The sequence below is a fragment of the Emydura macquarii genome, unplaced genomic scaffold (assembly GCF_026122565.2).
Source record: "Emydura macquarii macquarii isolate MOO-44397 ecotype Brisbane River unplaced genomic scaffold, CSIRO-AGI_Emac_v2 contig_295, whole genome shotgun sequence".
NCBI classification, from domain to species: domain Eukaryota; kingdom Metazoa; phylum Chordata; order Testudines; family Chelidae; genus Emydura; species Emydura macquarii.
In genome coordinates, this window is record NW_027130432.1 from 12,854,033 (window position 1) to 12,868,206 (window position 14,174).

Sequence of the window (14,174 nt, forward strand, 5' to 3'; positions counted from 1 at the left end):
TCATGACATTTGAGAAGAAATTATTTGCATTTTGAGTCTAGATCATTTTATGCCCCCAAAATTTATTTTATTTGAAATGTTCCCCCCTTCAAAATTGAAGTCACATTTCAAAATTCATATATTTTGATGAGAAAAATATTTTGAGGTTGAAAAATCTTCAACTGCCTTAAAACAGAACCAACAATTCTAGAGTGAAAATACTATGTATTTATATTAGCAAAACCCCACCTTTCCCAGGCACTTTGTGAAATTTGGGACAGTTCGGTAAAATCTGTTTTCACGCAAGTCTACTTTTGAGGTTTTCAGATTTTGCTGCATATATTTTGCACAGCCCTCAGTCCTGGCCCTGCCTGTTGTGCAAAGGTGAATTCCATTGAATAACAGTGATTTCCTGTTCAAAAAACCGAACAGAGGAATTTTAAAGGGGCAGGACAGTATCTGAGAGTCTGAGTGAATGTTAATAAAGCACTTTGGATGAAAGGAAAAGCATGTATTTTACTTATTATCTATTTATATAGGCCCTAAACTGAGTAATATCTGAGCACCTCTCAATCCTGAATGGATTTTATCCTTACAACACCCTTGTGAGGTAGGGAAGTATCCTCATTTTACAGAGCAGGGACTGAGTCACAGAAATGTTGCTTAGGGGCTAGAGCACTGGACTGGAAGTTGAGAGACCTGGGTTGTATTCCACTGCCACTGGCTGCTGGGTGATCTTGGACAAGTCACTTTCCCCACTGTGTGTCTCAGTTTCCCCATCTGTAAAATGGGCATAATGAGACTGATCTCCTTTGTAAAATGCTTTGAGATCGATAGATGAAAAGTGCCATATCAGAGCCAGATATTATTATTAAGTGACTTGCCCAAGGTCACACAAAGGGTACATCTACACAGCAAAAATAACCCATGGCAGTGAGTCTGAGCCCAGGTCAGCTGACTTGGGCTCACACTACAGGGCTAAAAATAGCAGAGTAGACATTCCCACTGGGACTGGAGCCTTGTCTCTGAGACCTACCTCCTTTGCCAGGTTTCAGTGTCTGAATGGGAACAGCTACGTTGCTATTTTTAACTTTGAAGCATAAGTCCCATGACCCAAGTCCATTGACCTGGGTTGTGAGATTTGCTGCCAGGGGGTGTGTTTTGTAGTGTAGACGTAGCCAAAGAGTCTGGCTGAGACAAGGTCTTTTGAGTCCTATCTCATCACCTTCTCAGGGTGAACTGATTTGTGATCACACCGAGATGGAATTGTCTCCAGTATACAGCTCCTGATGCAGAATTGTATTAATTAATTGTATTCATGCAATTCCCCATACTGAAGTGTGTGTGAAATCTTGGTGCCATAGAAATCAATGGGAATTTTGCCATTAACTACAGTGGGGCCAGCATCATCACTGTATGGTTATCAAGCAATACTCACACATTATGTGAATGGTTATCATCTGATTGGCAGCTGTGGTTAACCAGTCAGATTACCTGGAGTTGCATACAGTGATTTCTCAAACTGTGAGATACAAATCTTTCTACTCTGATTGGCTAATAATATCCCAGCACGCCAAATGGCTCGTTAACTCAGAACTTCCAAGCTGCAGGGATGCCAGCTCAGCTCAGATTGGTTTTCTCTTCTCACACTGACATCCTGACATCCATGGGAGCTTTGCCAGTGAGGTCAGAGGTTGCAGGACTAGACCCTCATGCCTCTGCCCTTTAGCTTCGCTGCCAATGAGGTGGGAGAAGAACATTGCTGCCTGACTATAATAAGAATTCAACAATTATCACATCCAGGGTAAGGAGCGCTGAGTACTTCAGATTAGGGTTGGGTGATTAATAGATTTCCAATTCACTGGCACTTTTGAAAAACTGGGATTTTGTTGTGGATCGAACCAAAAACAAATTTTTTTGAAATGCTTGCCAAATCAAAAGGTTGAAAACCATTTGTTTGGGGTCAAAGAGTTTCGATTTTGTCCAAACAAATGTTTTGCTTATTTCAGTGTTGACCCTTTTCAAACATTTTTTACTTTTTAATTAAAGAAAATCCTGAACTGAAAAATCAAAATGTTTTGTTTTAAAAAAAAAAAAAAAAAAAAAAAAAAGGTGAAACAAACCTTTTTGGTTTTTCCAGACTGTTTTTTTTTTTTCTATCCAAATCCATTCGCCATATCCAACCTGAATTTGTGAAACATTTTGGCGTCATTGAATCTGCATTTTTTGCTGAAAAAAGTTTTGGCTGAAAAATCTTGCCTGGCTTTACTTGAGTTAGCCCAGGATAGAATTATTGCTTCACAGAGAGTGAAGACCCTGCCATAGTTGCTATTAAAATAAAATGGCACATGGTGATTGCGATAGGCAGAGTACAGAGGAGCAGTTGGTGGCAGATGACACTTTATTTAAATTTATAAAATCCAAAGTCTCTGAGCACATTCACATTGGATTAAATGGGACACTTGTCTATCTAAAAAACACCATATGGCTTCTTCAAAATATATTCAAGGTGGCCTAAGAATGATGTAGAAATAGTAGTTTAAACCACAGTATGCAGCCCTTGAATAATCACATGACATTTTCCTTACCTTATAATAAATCTGTTATTCATCCTAAATAAAAAGGCTGGTGGGAGAGCCCTGCTTTGACAAAGGGAATTTCACTGTGGAGTTAATTGGAAGCAAGTGAATATTTACATTAAACTCCTCCACGCCCCCTTTTATCTCTAGACTTGCTGGTGTCTGGAGTGTGGCAAATGCTGCCTTCCATGATGGGATGTGCCATCTAGGTTGAAGTGGCCTGATTCTGCCACCAGTTATAGGGATGTAAATCAATAGTACTTCTCCAATACTAATGAAGTCCCAAAGCTTGCAGAAAGCAATGCCTGACTCCAGCCCAAGTACTACAACAGGGAGGAGACCTTCTTTCAAGCAAGCTGTGATTTCCAAGCTAAAAGAGGCTGCAGCGGTGGAAAAGCTAACAAGAACAGCACGATCAGCAGCGGGTCTGATTTAGGGACTGTACTGAAACCTCAGCAGGAGGGAGGAGTGAGGTGTGATACGCCTGGCCAGGATAAGAGCGCAGAGCCAGCAAGCCTGCCGGAGGTGGGGAGACTGTTTGATGTGAACGTGAGACGTGAGGAGCAAGGCTGTGCTGAATCAGCCTGCTAGTGTTTAAAAAGATGTAGTGTTTGCCACTCCCCAACCACCAGCAGTGGGGGATTCTAGGGAACGCCAAAGGAGGCCGGTCAAGATCAGCCCTGCCAGCCTGTGTCTTGGTCTGCGGGGCCCATGTGTGCGTCACACTGTCTGTCCCTTTTCCCTGCCTGCTCCATTCTTGTGAGCAGCCTGGCACTGAAGCATACGTGAGTCCTCTGAAAGTGATACTGTGCCCCAGGCGCCCATACCAGCACAGCAGATGGGCAGGGGGAGGGGACAGTGGGACGCAAGCAGCCAGCAAATGCGAACCAGCCTAGCAACACCCCATGCTGCTGGCTTGCCAAGGGGGAGCTGGATGAATGGGTGGCTGTGAATTCATTGCGGGCAAAGGGTGCTGGGGGGTGGAGCGGAGTCCTCTCTGGATCCACAGCAGGGGATGCTTTTCCCTCCCCTGACCAGGAGGGATCCCCTCTTGGGAGAATGAGGGAGAGTCTCCATGACCCATTTAGTTCTTGGCCAGTCTGCTGAGCCTGGCCCTTTGGCAACTGCAGTTTACACAGCTGTGCCCTCGGAGCTGGACTGAGACAGGCATCTCTCAAAGGCCACTGAACAGCACCAGGTTGGAATAGCGTTGGGTTCACGCCAGCCTGGGTCAGGTCCTAACCGATGGCCTCGAGTTGATGCCATGGTGTCCGCTGCCCATCCGCTCCGCAGCAGCTGCTTGGAGGAGCCTGAGGGTGTGTTCTCCCCCCGGGATCCTGGGGAGAACGTTTGCAGGGGTGTCGGTGGGCTGTGTTCAGTTCTGCGGCCCGGCGAGGCCTTCCGTCGAGGCTGTGGGCTGGGCACCGCATGCCAGCTCTGGTTTGAATCTGGCTTTCTCCTCGGACGGCAGCTGAGGGCTGGAAGTGTCCGAGAGACACCACGCTCGCTGGAAGCAAAGGAGGGACCTTCCTTGTATTGCTCGCCCTGGAGCTGATAGGGGAGCACTGACGGGCTTTAGAGGGAGCCCTGCCCAGAGAAGGGAGTCCTGTCCTCCCCTGTCCTCCTTGCTCAGCTCTGACGAGGGAGCCCCACGGCTGATTTCACACTGTGAGGAGTGGGAAGAGTTCCTCTGTGATGGAGGCTCTGGGACCTTCCCTGTGGCATCCCCTCTGGAAGTGACATTTGCCAAAGACCTGCCTGGCTATGAAAGCAGCCCCCTGCTCTTTCTCAGCAGCTGTCTGTGGCTATACAGAGGGAGGAGGACAGGATGAGAGCAGAATGGGAAGTGGCTGCTGCTGCTGCTGCGGGAAGGTCACCTTGGAAGTACTGCAGTGGGGGGAGGGGAACGGCATGCAGACTGGCCTGCCAGAGAGAGACGGTGATGGTAACGATCTTAACAACCAGTCCCTGTGAGCTGGGTGTTCCCAGGTCCGGTAACCGGGGCACACAACAGTTAAGGGGTGGGAGGTTTGAAAGAGCCCAAGGGAGCTAGGAGCACACGACCTATAGCATTTTGGTGGGATGTGTCACCCCTACGTCACTTAGATGCTTTGGAAAATCCCACACCCCAGGCCCTGTTTTTAAATGTGGATGCCTGTAGTAGACAGCCAAATTACTAGCTAGACCCCATGAAGAGTGGCCTGAGCCTCAGTGATATGTAGCTCTGCAGATGTTCATCCTCTCTGAAAATCAGGCCATTTATCTAGGTGCCTAAATATGGATTCAGGTGCCTGATTGTTGGCACCCAGGTTTGAAAATGTTGTCCTTGGGGACTTGCCCAAGTCTACACAGGAAGTCAGTGGCAGAGCCATGAGTAGAATCCTGACTTGCAGGCCTGTGTGATAACCACTAGACCACATTGTCTTCCCTAGCGATGGGCTAGTAAAGCATAGCAGGGAAAGCACATCAGAAAGGACTGGAGTGTATAGCCAAGAAGCACGAGATGCTGAGAAGAGAACAGGCCGGATTCTGATCTCATTTGCCCCCGTGTGAATCAGGAGTAAAGCCATTGATGTCAGCTGTGTTACCTCAGCGTGGGACAGGTGTGAAAGGCGAGTCAAGCCCATCCAGGAGTCAGACATTGGGATACCACATCTGCTCTGCACCCCAGAGCTAGGCTAGGTACTGGGAGCAGTAGCTGATGGTTAGGATTTATCTCAGAGTCTGTCTCTCCATACATTTATTTTCTTTAGCCTTCATCTTGATTAAATGTTGGTTTGGCAGAATTCTTTTTTTTTTTTTTTTTTAAATAATTTCACCAGGTAATATCGATGTTTATTCTTAAGCATTTTAATTTTTTTTTATTGATTTAAATTTTCACAGTTGCAGAAAATTGGGGGCGGAAGGGGGCTGGACAATAGGTGGGATCAGACAATTATTACAGTAGATGTTGTGGGTCAAAAAACTAAAGCTTTATAACCATTAAAAGCCAAATTATCAACATCATGTGTCAAAATATACCTAGTATAAATATCCTGAAATCAAACTCTGTTCTCAAGCAGCATTTTTCTTACTTTGCCAAACGGTACATTTCGATTAGGATCAACGGAAATAAATTGGTTTGTAAGTGTATGGTGAAATTGATGGTTTACCAACATTTACTGCTAAAAATCTAATCTTTTCACCGCTAATTAAATGGTTGCTGACCTTTTTTTTCCCTTTGACCTTTGAACTCTGACCCGTTCTTCTCCCTCTAACCTTGTGCAGACAAGCTGTGCTTCAACACATTCTTCAACTTCGAGGACATGCAGGAGATCACCAAGCACTTTGTGGTGTGTCATGTGGATGCACCGGGGCAGCAGGCCGGAGCATCACAGTTCCCACAGGGGTAGGTACCCGAGCCCTCCCAGCCTGTCTGGGATACTGATCATGGAGGAGCCAGCTCTTCATGCGTAGAGTCTCTGTCAGTGATGTCCTGGCTCATTTCCCCAGTTTGTAAGGTGGATTCTCCTGCCAGGAACACCCGATGCATACTAGCTGCTAGGAAGCGTTGCTGAGCAACATACTTGGAACTCGGCCTCCCTCATCCTGGCACCAGCTGCATGTCCTGGGCTCTGGCAGAACCCAGCAGACATCACGTTTCTGAAGGGGAATCGCCCTGTTCCTCACCCCCTAGAAGGGCTGGGATCAGGGGACCTTCCCTCTGGATGAGCAGGAGCACATCAGCACTGCTCCTCATGTAGCCATCGGGAGAGGGCTGTGCCGTGCCGTGCCGTGCCGAGGGGCTGGAAGGTGGACCAGTGGGGCCCCTCCAGTCACTGGGCATGGCCCACATCCTGGGGAAGGGAGGAATAGGAAAGAGAGGGCTGTGTCTGTCCCAGAGGGGGCAAGGAAAGGGCTGCACCCTGCTCTAGGGGGAGGGAGGGGCCAGGCAGTGGGGACTGGGAGAGGAAGAGCTGTCCCTTCTTTGAGGGGCAGTGTGTGGGTAGGTGCCCAGAGCCCCTCCCAGCCCTGGCCTGGTCTCTCCTTGCCCCAAAGCCTGAGCTCCCCCTTCATGGACACCAACCTTGCCCCAACCTTCCTTTTCTCACTGTGTCTCCCCCATTCCCACAGGTACCAGTTTCCATCCATGGACCAGTTGGCTGCCATGCTCCCTAGTGTGGTCCAGCATTTCGGGTGAGTGTCGGGGGCCTTTGAGCTCATGGCGAGGGGCCAGCAGGGAGGGGTGGGATGCTAAGAAAAATGCCAATGGGGCAGAGACCACAAGGGGGTTTGGGAAGCACAAGCCATGCAGGGCTGGGCATCTCTGAGAAACCGAGATCAAACCACCCAAGCCTGCACTACAACACTATTAGAGCTGAGACTGACCTAAGAACACCAGGTAACTAGAGGTTCAAGGCTCCACAGCTTCTTCCCTGATCTTCTGCTCCATCCACTTGGTTGGAGCTGAAAATGATCAGGCCATGGCTCTGTGACCTCCTGGTGAGACAAGTAAATCCCCTTCGCTCCCCCGGAGAACCATTGGCACGCCACAGCCTGAGAGCTTGCAAAGGAGTCACTGCTTAAACCAGAGTCACCTCAGAGTCGTAGGAGACTCATGCTCTTTGTCCTCTGCAAGTGATTTGTGCTGCTGCCTTCACGGCATGTAAGACGGGAAGGTGCTTCCTGTGGAATAGCCATTTTAGGGCCTGGAAATGCACCACAGGGCCTGTCCCCTCTGGCCCCTGGGTCTGAATCCAGCCAGGTCAGTAGTAACTAGCGGAAGGGTGGCCTGTGGGAAATTAGTTGGGAGGTCTCCAGTTCCCACCTCACCACAGCCATCCTGACACCTGGCCTTAACTGGCTTCCTTTAAGGGCCCTCCCATCAGGGCAGCTAGGAGTGGAATAGGCCAAGGAGACTGAACTCCCTCCTCGCTCCCAGAGGTGGAGCCTGCGGGTCAGGCATGTTGGCTGAGCCGGGTGTAAGGGAGTTAGCCCGGCAGTTGTACCTGTTCCATGCGTAGCCGCCCTCTAGCCCCAAGGTGCAGTGCCAGCCCTCAGGCTGAATTTCGTGGCTCAGGATGGCTTTGTGGTGCCAGTCATAAGATGCTCATATTTCCTGCCAGTCTGGCCTAGATTTCACTGGCTCTACTGCTTAGAAGCTGCTGCTGAAGTGAGAGGGACGACTGGAGCAGGGTTATTAACGGAAGATGAGGAATTAGTGTATAGCAGCTTCTAAGACCCAGAACGTGGTGAGCACTATTGGAGGGCTCACAGACTATTCAAAGGGACACTACCCAATTCCTGTACACTACGAGGAACTCTTGTTTGCACAGGGCTTGAGGGCAAGGAAAGGAGCCCAGGATGTGGAGACCCAGCCGGGGCCCTGTGGGAATGTCTCCTAGGCACCATCTCCCCTCACCTCCGCCCCATTTCCCTCTTTGCTGCTTTGTGTCCCCTGCCTAGAGGCTCCTTACAGAGCCAGGCTGGCCTGTGGCCTACTGGGAGCTCCCCAGGGACATTGCTGTCTCTGTTTCTCAGGTTCAAGTATGTGATCGGAATCGGCGTGGGAGCAGGAGCCTACGTCCTGGCCAAGTTTGCTGTAAGTGAGCCCTGGCTGGGCGCTCCCAGCAGGGTGATGCAGGATTCTTTAGAGCAGCACAGGTGTGCTGCAATGCATATGACCCACCTGAAACTCCCCTAAAGCAGGGGGCTCCTCAAACTACCCTGGGAGAGTAATTGTCAAAGCGTCACAGCCGTGATCTCACCCCCTTCACCGGGCTTGCTCATCCAGTGGAGGGCTGTGAATGGTAGCATTTAAAATCCTTGGGCCCCGTATACTTGTGGCAGGGAGTTCCACAGTCTGGGTCCAGTTGTGTGGACATTTCTGTCTCCTGCGTTCGCCGATGGTTTTGTTACTCTGAGAGAGGTCATGGGGACAGAGGGAGAGCGGATCTCTCAGGCAGCAAGTCAGGCTGCTCCGTTTGCAGCAGCAGGAGCTTTCTCAGGGCATGGGGCTCATTCCTGGATGGAATGAATTGCAATAATCAAGCCTGAAAGGAGGTCATCAATGTGTGGATCACTGTGGTCAGGGCTGTTCCTGATAGGCTGGGACACAGCCTCCTGTTGTTTGCCAGAAGCTGGGAATGGGTGACGGGATGCATCACTTCGGAATGATCTGTTCTGTTCATTTCCTCTGAAGCACCTGGCATTGGCCACTGTTGGAAGACAGGATACTGGGCTGGATGGACCATTGGTCTGACCTGGTCTGGCCATTCTTATGTTCTTAAGTTTTCCTGGCCAATCAAAGTGGGTGTTTTTTGCCACTGTGGCTATTTGGGTATCCAGTAGTACTGAGGACTCCCTAGCAAAATCAGCCTATAGCCTTGGGGTACCAGATGCTCTTGGGAGTGGGAGGATCTCAGAGAGGAGGCAAGTGCTGCAAAATGCTTCCCACATCCTACCAGCATCACCTCTGCCTTGCCCAGGCTCAGCTTTAGCCAGCTGCTCTTCATCTCAGGGTTGATTTTGACTTTGACGTTTGATATTCGAGAGCCATAGAGCTGGGAGTATCCTGTAGGCACTTCAGCCTGTGTGGTCTCCCCAGCTCCATGGAGATGAATCACATGGACCTTCTGGGGCTGAGTCCTGGAGCTGGCTCTGACAGCCCTCTGGGGTCAGGCCGACACTGGGCCTCTGCCATTTCAGGGCAATTCCTTCCATCCCTGCAGCTTCCTGGTGTCCAGGAGCGCAGGGAGGTGCAGCAGGATGAGCGTGGATGGCCTTCCCTGGTCTGGGGGTAGTCATCCACAAGAGGCACCGGAGCCATCTCAGTCCTGTGCCCTGCTTCCAAGCCTGGCTGGGAGGGATCCTGGACATGGGCCACTGGTGGTGGAAGCTGCCTTATTGTAGGTTCTCCATGGGCGCAGGTGCAGGGCAGTGGTGTGCAAAGTCTTTACCTCATTAGCAGCAGTGGGGCTATTTCATGTCGTAAGGTGGTGGGAGGGTCCATCTGAGCCTATGGTCTCCTACCCATCCCCTCCCCCCGGAGCAGGATCTCCACGTATGGTGAATCCACACATCTGCCAACTGCCCCCCCAGCATAGGCCCCTGCCAGCCCCCCATTGCTGTGAGCAATAGCCTGTGTCTGCTTGGCTTCAGCTGATCTTCCCAGATCTGGTCGAAGGGCTCGTCCTGATGAATATCGACCCCAACGGCAAAGGCTGGATCGACTGGGCAGCCACCAAGGTGAGCCACTTCCACCTCTCAGACTCCATCCGCCAGCTGGGAGGCACTGGTATTAAATCCCTTGGAGTGGGCGGAGGCACTGGCAGTGTCCCCTGGGGCACAGGAGAGCCAGTGCTTGGCTGTAATGAATACAAAGTGAATTCATTAATAAGGCCACTGGACAGACAGACCCTGTGGTTCTGTCTGGCTCCCCAGCTTGTAGACTGACTGACCACAGCCCATGTTGCCTCGTCTCACCACAGAGTCTCCCTCAGGCCTGGCCTTGACTGAAGCCTTCTTGCTCAGGAGAGGAAGGAGCATGGATCGTTAAGTATAGTCTCCTGTGGCCAGGTCCTGCCTCCATAGAGCTGCCCCGGGAATGTGCAGGAGCTGTGCGTGCTTCCCCTAGGGGTTAAAGAACTCAGCATACCCAAGATCAGCCCTTGGCAGTCCAGGGCACAGAAGATCCATGCATGGGTGATCACCTCACAGCAGATACCTCCTGGCCGTTCCCTGACCCAGCCCTGAACTACAGCAGGCTCCCCAGAGAGCCTCTGACTTACATTTCACTTGCTGAGCAGCAGATTTTTTCTGAGCTCCAGAGCTTCCTTGTTCCTTTCTGCTCTGATTAGTCAGAGCCAGAGCAGCTGTTTGTTCTTCCCCGCTGGCTCAGCAGGTTCTGGGCTCTGTTCTCCAGTGACGCCTGCCCGTTACCAGTGCAAAGAGGGATCCTGTGGCGAAGGGGCAAGGGTGGGAGTGAGTGATGCCGGGCGTCAGACAGCGTAACGCTTGTGGTGTTCTCTGTCCGCAGCTCTCTGGCCTGACCAGCTCTTTGCCTGAGACCGTGTTATCTCACCTGTTCAGCCAGGTAAGGAGGAGAGCACTGGACACGTTCACAGCTGCCCTGCTATATCAGACTGGCGGAGAGAGGGCCAGGGCACAGTCCAGACAGAAAGTCAGCCAGCTAATGGGCTGGACTGGATCAGCAGCTAGGCTGCTTTGCTGTCTCCTAATGAGAGAGCAAGTCCTTCTGTGTTGGCCATGCTGCTATGACCTACAGCCCATAGAAGATGCTCACTCTGCTCTCCTGGCTGGAACCCCTATCCCAAACTGCAGCCTCGTCAGTACAGACTAATTACCAGGATGGGTCAGATCAGAACTGAGCCCCAGAAACCAGCCCCAGCCCCAATTCTTGGGAAAACTGAACTGAAATCGGACTCCCACTGTCTCAAGTGGCCCCACCTTTATCTTGAGCTGAACCCATGTCCCAAACCCAGGCACTGGCAGGTGTTCAGACTCCAGATCCCAGGTCTGCAGCTTCAATCCATCTCTTAGTGGCAGCCGGAAGCCAATCTCGGGGGTTAGTTACTAGCAACCCCTCACCCCCCCCCGTCCTGCAAACACAGCCCTGCAGGGTGTGAATGCTCTGCAGGCTGAATGCCTAAAGCTTAACTGCCTCCAATCATCCCCCCCCCCGGGTGATCCTGAGGGAAACTGGGTCTTTTTCCCCATTACACTTAGATCAATCCACATGCTTCACTAGCCTGTCCAGTGGTACTGGAACAATTTTTATAACGGGGTGCTGAGAGCCATTGAACCAAACTGTAAATTGTATCTGATGGAGCACCCCCCGCACACCTACTTTCAGTATCTATGAGCCTGTCCATCGCCCGTACCACACACACTGAGCCCTTTCTCCATGCCATGAGTTCCATGAGCTCCCATCTTCCTGGGGCCAGCTGATCTCTCGTTTCTCTTGCTCTGCCTTCACAGGAAGAACTGGTGAGCAACACGGAGCTGGTGCAGAGCTATCGCCAGCAGATCGGGAGTGTGGTGAACCAATTCAACTTGCAGCTGTTCTGGAACATGTACAACAGGTAACTGCCCCTCTTGCCTCTCTGCAGTGGCATGTGTCTCCACATGGGGCAGCCTGTACTGATCGGGAGGCATTACCCCCGGGTCATGGGATGAAGAGCACAGGGGAGCTGGGACCTTTGCCTAGATGCAGATTCTCTGTGTGCTGTGGAATCGCTTCCAGCTGGCTGGTGGCTCTGTGCAACCACCCTTGGCAGCTGCCATTGGCCTTTCCCATGCAGACCTAGCAGAGGGTGGGTGCCACACAGAGATGACCCCATCGTGCCTCGTATCTAATGGCCATTGTTAGCTGGAGCAATTTCCCGTGAGCAGTATGTGGGCGGGACAGGGCGATGGACACCAGGCTGGCAGGCTCCTGGAGCAATGGGAAGGCGATCTCTGCTCCGTCCACGTCTGCCCGGGTGGCAGCTTTTGGAGGTGGCAGGCAGTGGAGCTGAGGATGCTTTTGACACCACAATGGGCCGGAGACCATCGGGTCAGGGTGTGGCACAGTGCATTGGCTGAGGAGCTGAAGACCCCATGGGGTAGCTGTAGAGCGCAGGATGAAGCACTCTGCGAGCCAGGGTGGTCCGTGTAATGTTGCCCCAGCCAGACACAGGACACACAGAGCAGGATTCGCACCCAGCGCCCTCCCAGACACAAGCCTTTGGTGAGCGGAAGCCAGCAGCATGGGAAATAGCCTCCCAGCATGTTTGGCCTTCCTAGCATCCCCTCCCAAAGGGACAATGGCCGGAGAGGGGCTGTTTGCTTGTGAGAGACAGGGTGCTGGGCACCCCTGTCACTTGGGGTTCTCGGGGCGGGAATCAAATTGCAGCTGGATCAAGCATCCCTGAAAATCCAGCTTTGAAGGGAACAAACAGTGAACCTGCTGCCCAAGGTACTTGGGGGAGGTTGTTGCTGCACTCGGGCTCTGGGCAATGGGGCACACGGATAGGCCGCGCTCCCAAAAGGGGAGTAGTGGGGTGTGCGATCCAGCCCTGCTCAGTGCAAATGGGGTAGAGGGATATGGGCTAGCCCTGTTCTGGACAGGGGAGTTGAGGGGTATATGGATAGGCCACGCTCTGACAGGGGAGTGGTGCGGTGTGCTGCCTGGCCCCGTTCTGGGCATGGGGCAGGGGGCACACAGGCCATGCTGCAAGCAGGGGGCTGGTGGAAGCACGTGGGCTGGCCCCACTTGGGGCAGTGGGACATATGGGTAGGGTAAAAAACAAGGGTGATGTCATGGTAGGAAGCTACTAAAGACCACCTAACCAGGAAGAAGAAGTGGATGAGGCTTATTTTAAACAACTAACAAAATATCCAAAGCACAGGACTTGGTGGTGATGGGGGACTTCAGCTACCCGGACGTCTGTGGGGAAAATAACACAGCAGGGCACCAATTATCCAATAAGTTCTTGGAATGCATTGGAGACTATTTTTTATTTCAGAAGGTGGAGAAAGCAACTAGGGGAGAGGCTGTTCTAGATTTGATGTCGACTAGGGAAGAAGTGGCTGAGAATGTGAAAGTGGAAGGCAGCTTGGGTGAAAGTGATCACAAAATAATAAGAGTTCATGATTCTAAGGACTGGTAGGAAGGAAAACAGCAGAATAAAATGAATGGATTTCAGAAGGCAGACTTCAGCAAATGTAGGGAGTTGGTAGGTAAGAGCCATGGGAAGCAAGTCTAAGAGGAAAAACAGTTAGAGAGTTGGCAGTTTCTCAAAGAGACATTATTAAGGACACAAGAGTAAACTATCCCACTGCAAAGGAAAGGTAGGAAATAGGGTAAGAGACCATCCTGGCTTCACCAGGAGATCTTCAATGATCTAACACTCAAAAAAGAGTTCTATAAAAAGTGGAAAATAGGTCAAATTACGAAGGATGAATAGAAATGGGAGGGAGATTAGAAAAATTAGAAAGGCCAAGATGCAAAATTAAACTAGCTAGAGACATAAAGGATAACAAGAAAACATTCTACAAATACATTAGAAGCAAGAGGAAGACTAAGGGCAGGGTAGGCCCATTACTTAATGAGCGGGGAAAGACAATAACAAAAAATGTTGAAATGGCAGAAGTGCTAAATGCTTTTTTTGTTTCAGTTTTCACCAAAAAGGTTTGTAGCGATCGGACATCTAACATAGTGAACACCAGTGAAAATGAGGTAGATCTGAGGCTAAAATAGGGAAAGAACAAGTTAAAGATTACTTAGACAAGTTAGATGTCTTCAAGTCAATAGGGCCTGATGAAATATGTCCTAGAATTCTCAAGGAGCTGACTGAGGCAATATCTGAGCCATTAGTGATTATCTTCGAAAACTCATGGAAGATGGGAGAGATTCCAGAGGACCAGAAGAGGGCAAATATAGTGCCAGTCTATAAAAAGAGTTATAAAGATAACCTGGGGAGTGACAGATGAGTCAGCTTACCTTCAGTACCCAGAAAGATAATGGAGCAAATAATCAAGCAATCAATTTGCAAACACCTAAAAGATAGTAAGGTGATAAGTAACAGTCAACGTGGATTTGTCAACAACAAAACCTGTCAAATCAACTTGATA

At 50.6% G+C, this 14,174-nt stretch overlaps 1 protein-coding gene across 4 annotated transcripts in view; it reads left to right on the top strand.

The window, feature by feature from the left end:
• NDRG4 (NDRG family member 4) overlaps positions 1-14,174 on the top strand; it is an 85,419-nt gene that overhangs the window by 58,328 nt on the left and 12,917 nt on the right. For all 4 annotated transcript variants that reach the window (XM_067552631.1, XM_067552648.1, XM_067552640.1 and 1 more), the window contains 6 exons: positions 5,826-5,946; positions 6,672-6,734; positions 8,079-8,139; positions 9,699-9,785; positions 10,576-10,632; positions 11,538-11,641. In XM_067552631.1, the coding sequence (XP_067408732.1) occupies positions 5,826-5,946; positions 6,672-6,734; positions 8,079-8,139; positions 9,699-9,785; positions 10,576-10,632; positions 11,538-11,641 (493 nt within the window). The remainder of the gene's footprint in view (positions 1-5,825; positions 5,947-6,671; positions 6,735-8,078; positions 8,140-9,698; positions 9,786-10,575; positions 10,633-11,537; positions 11,642-14,174) is intronic.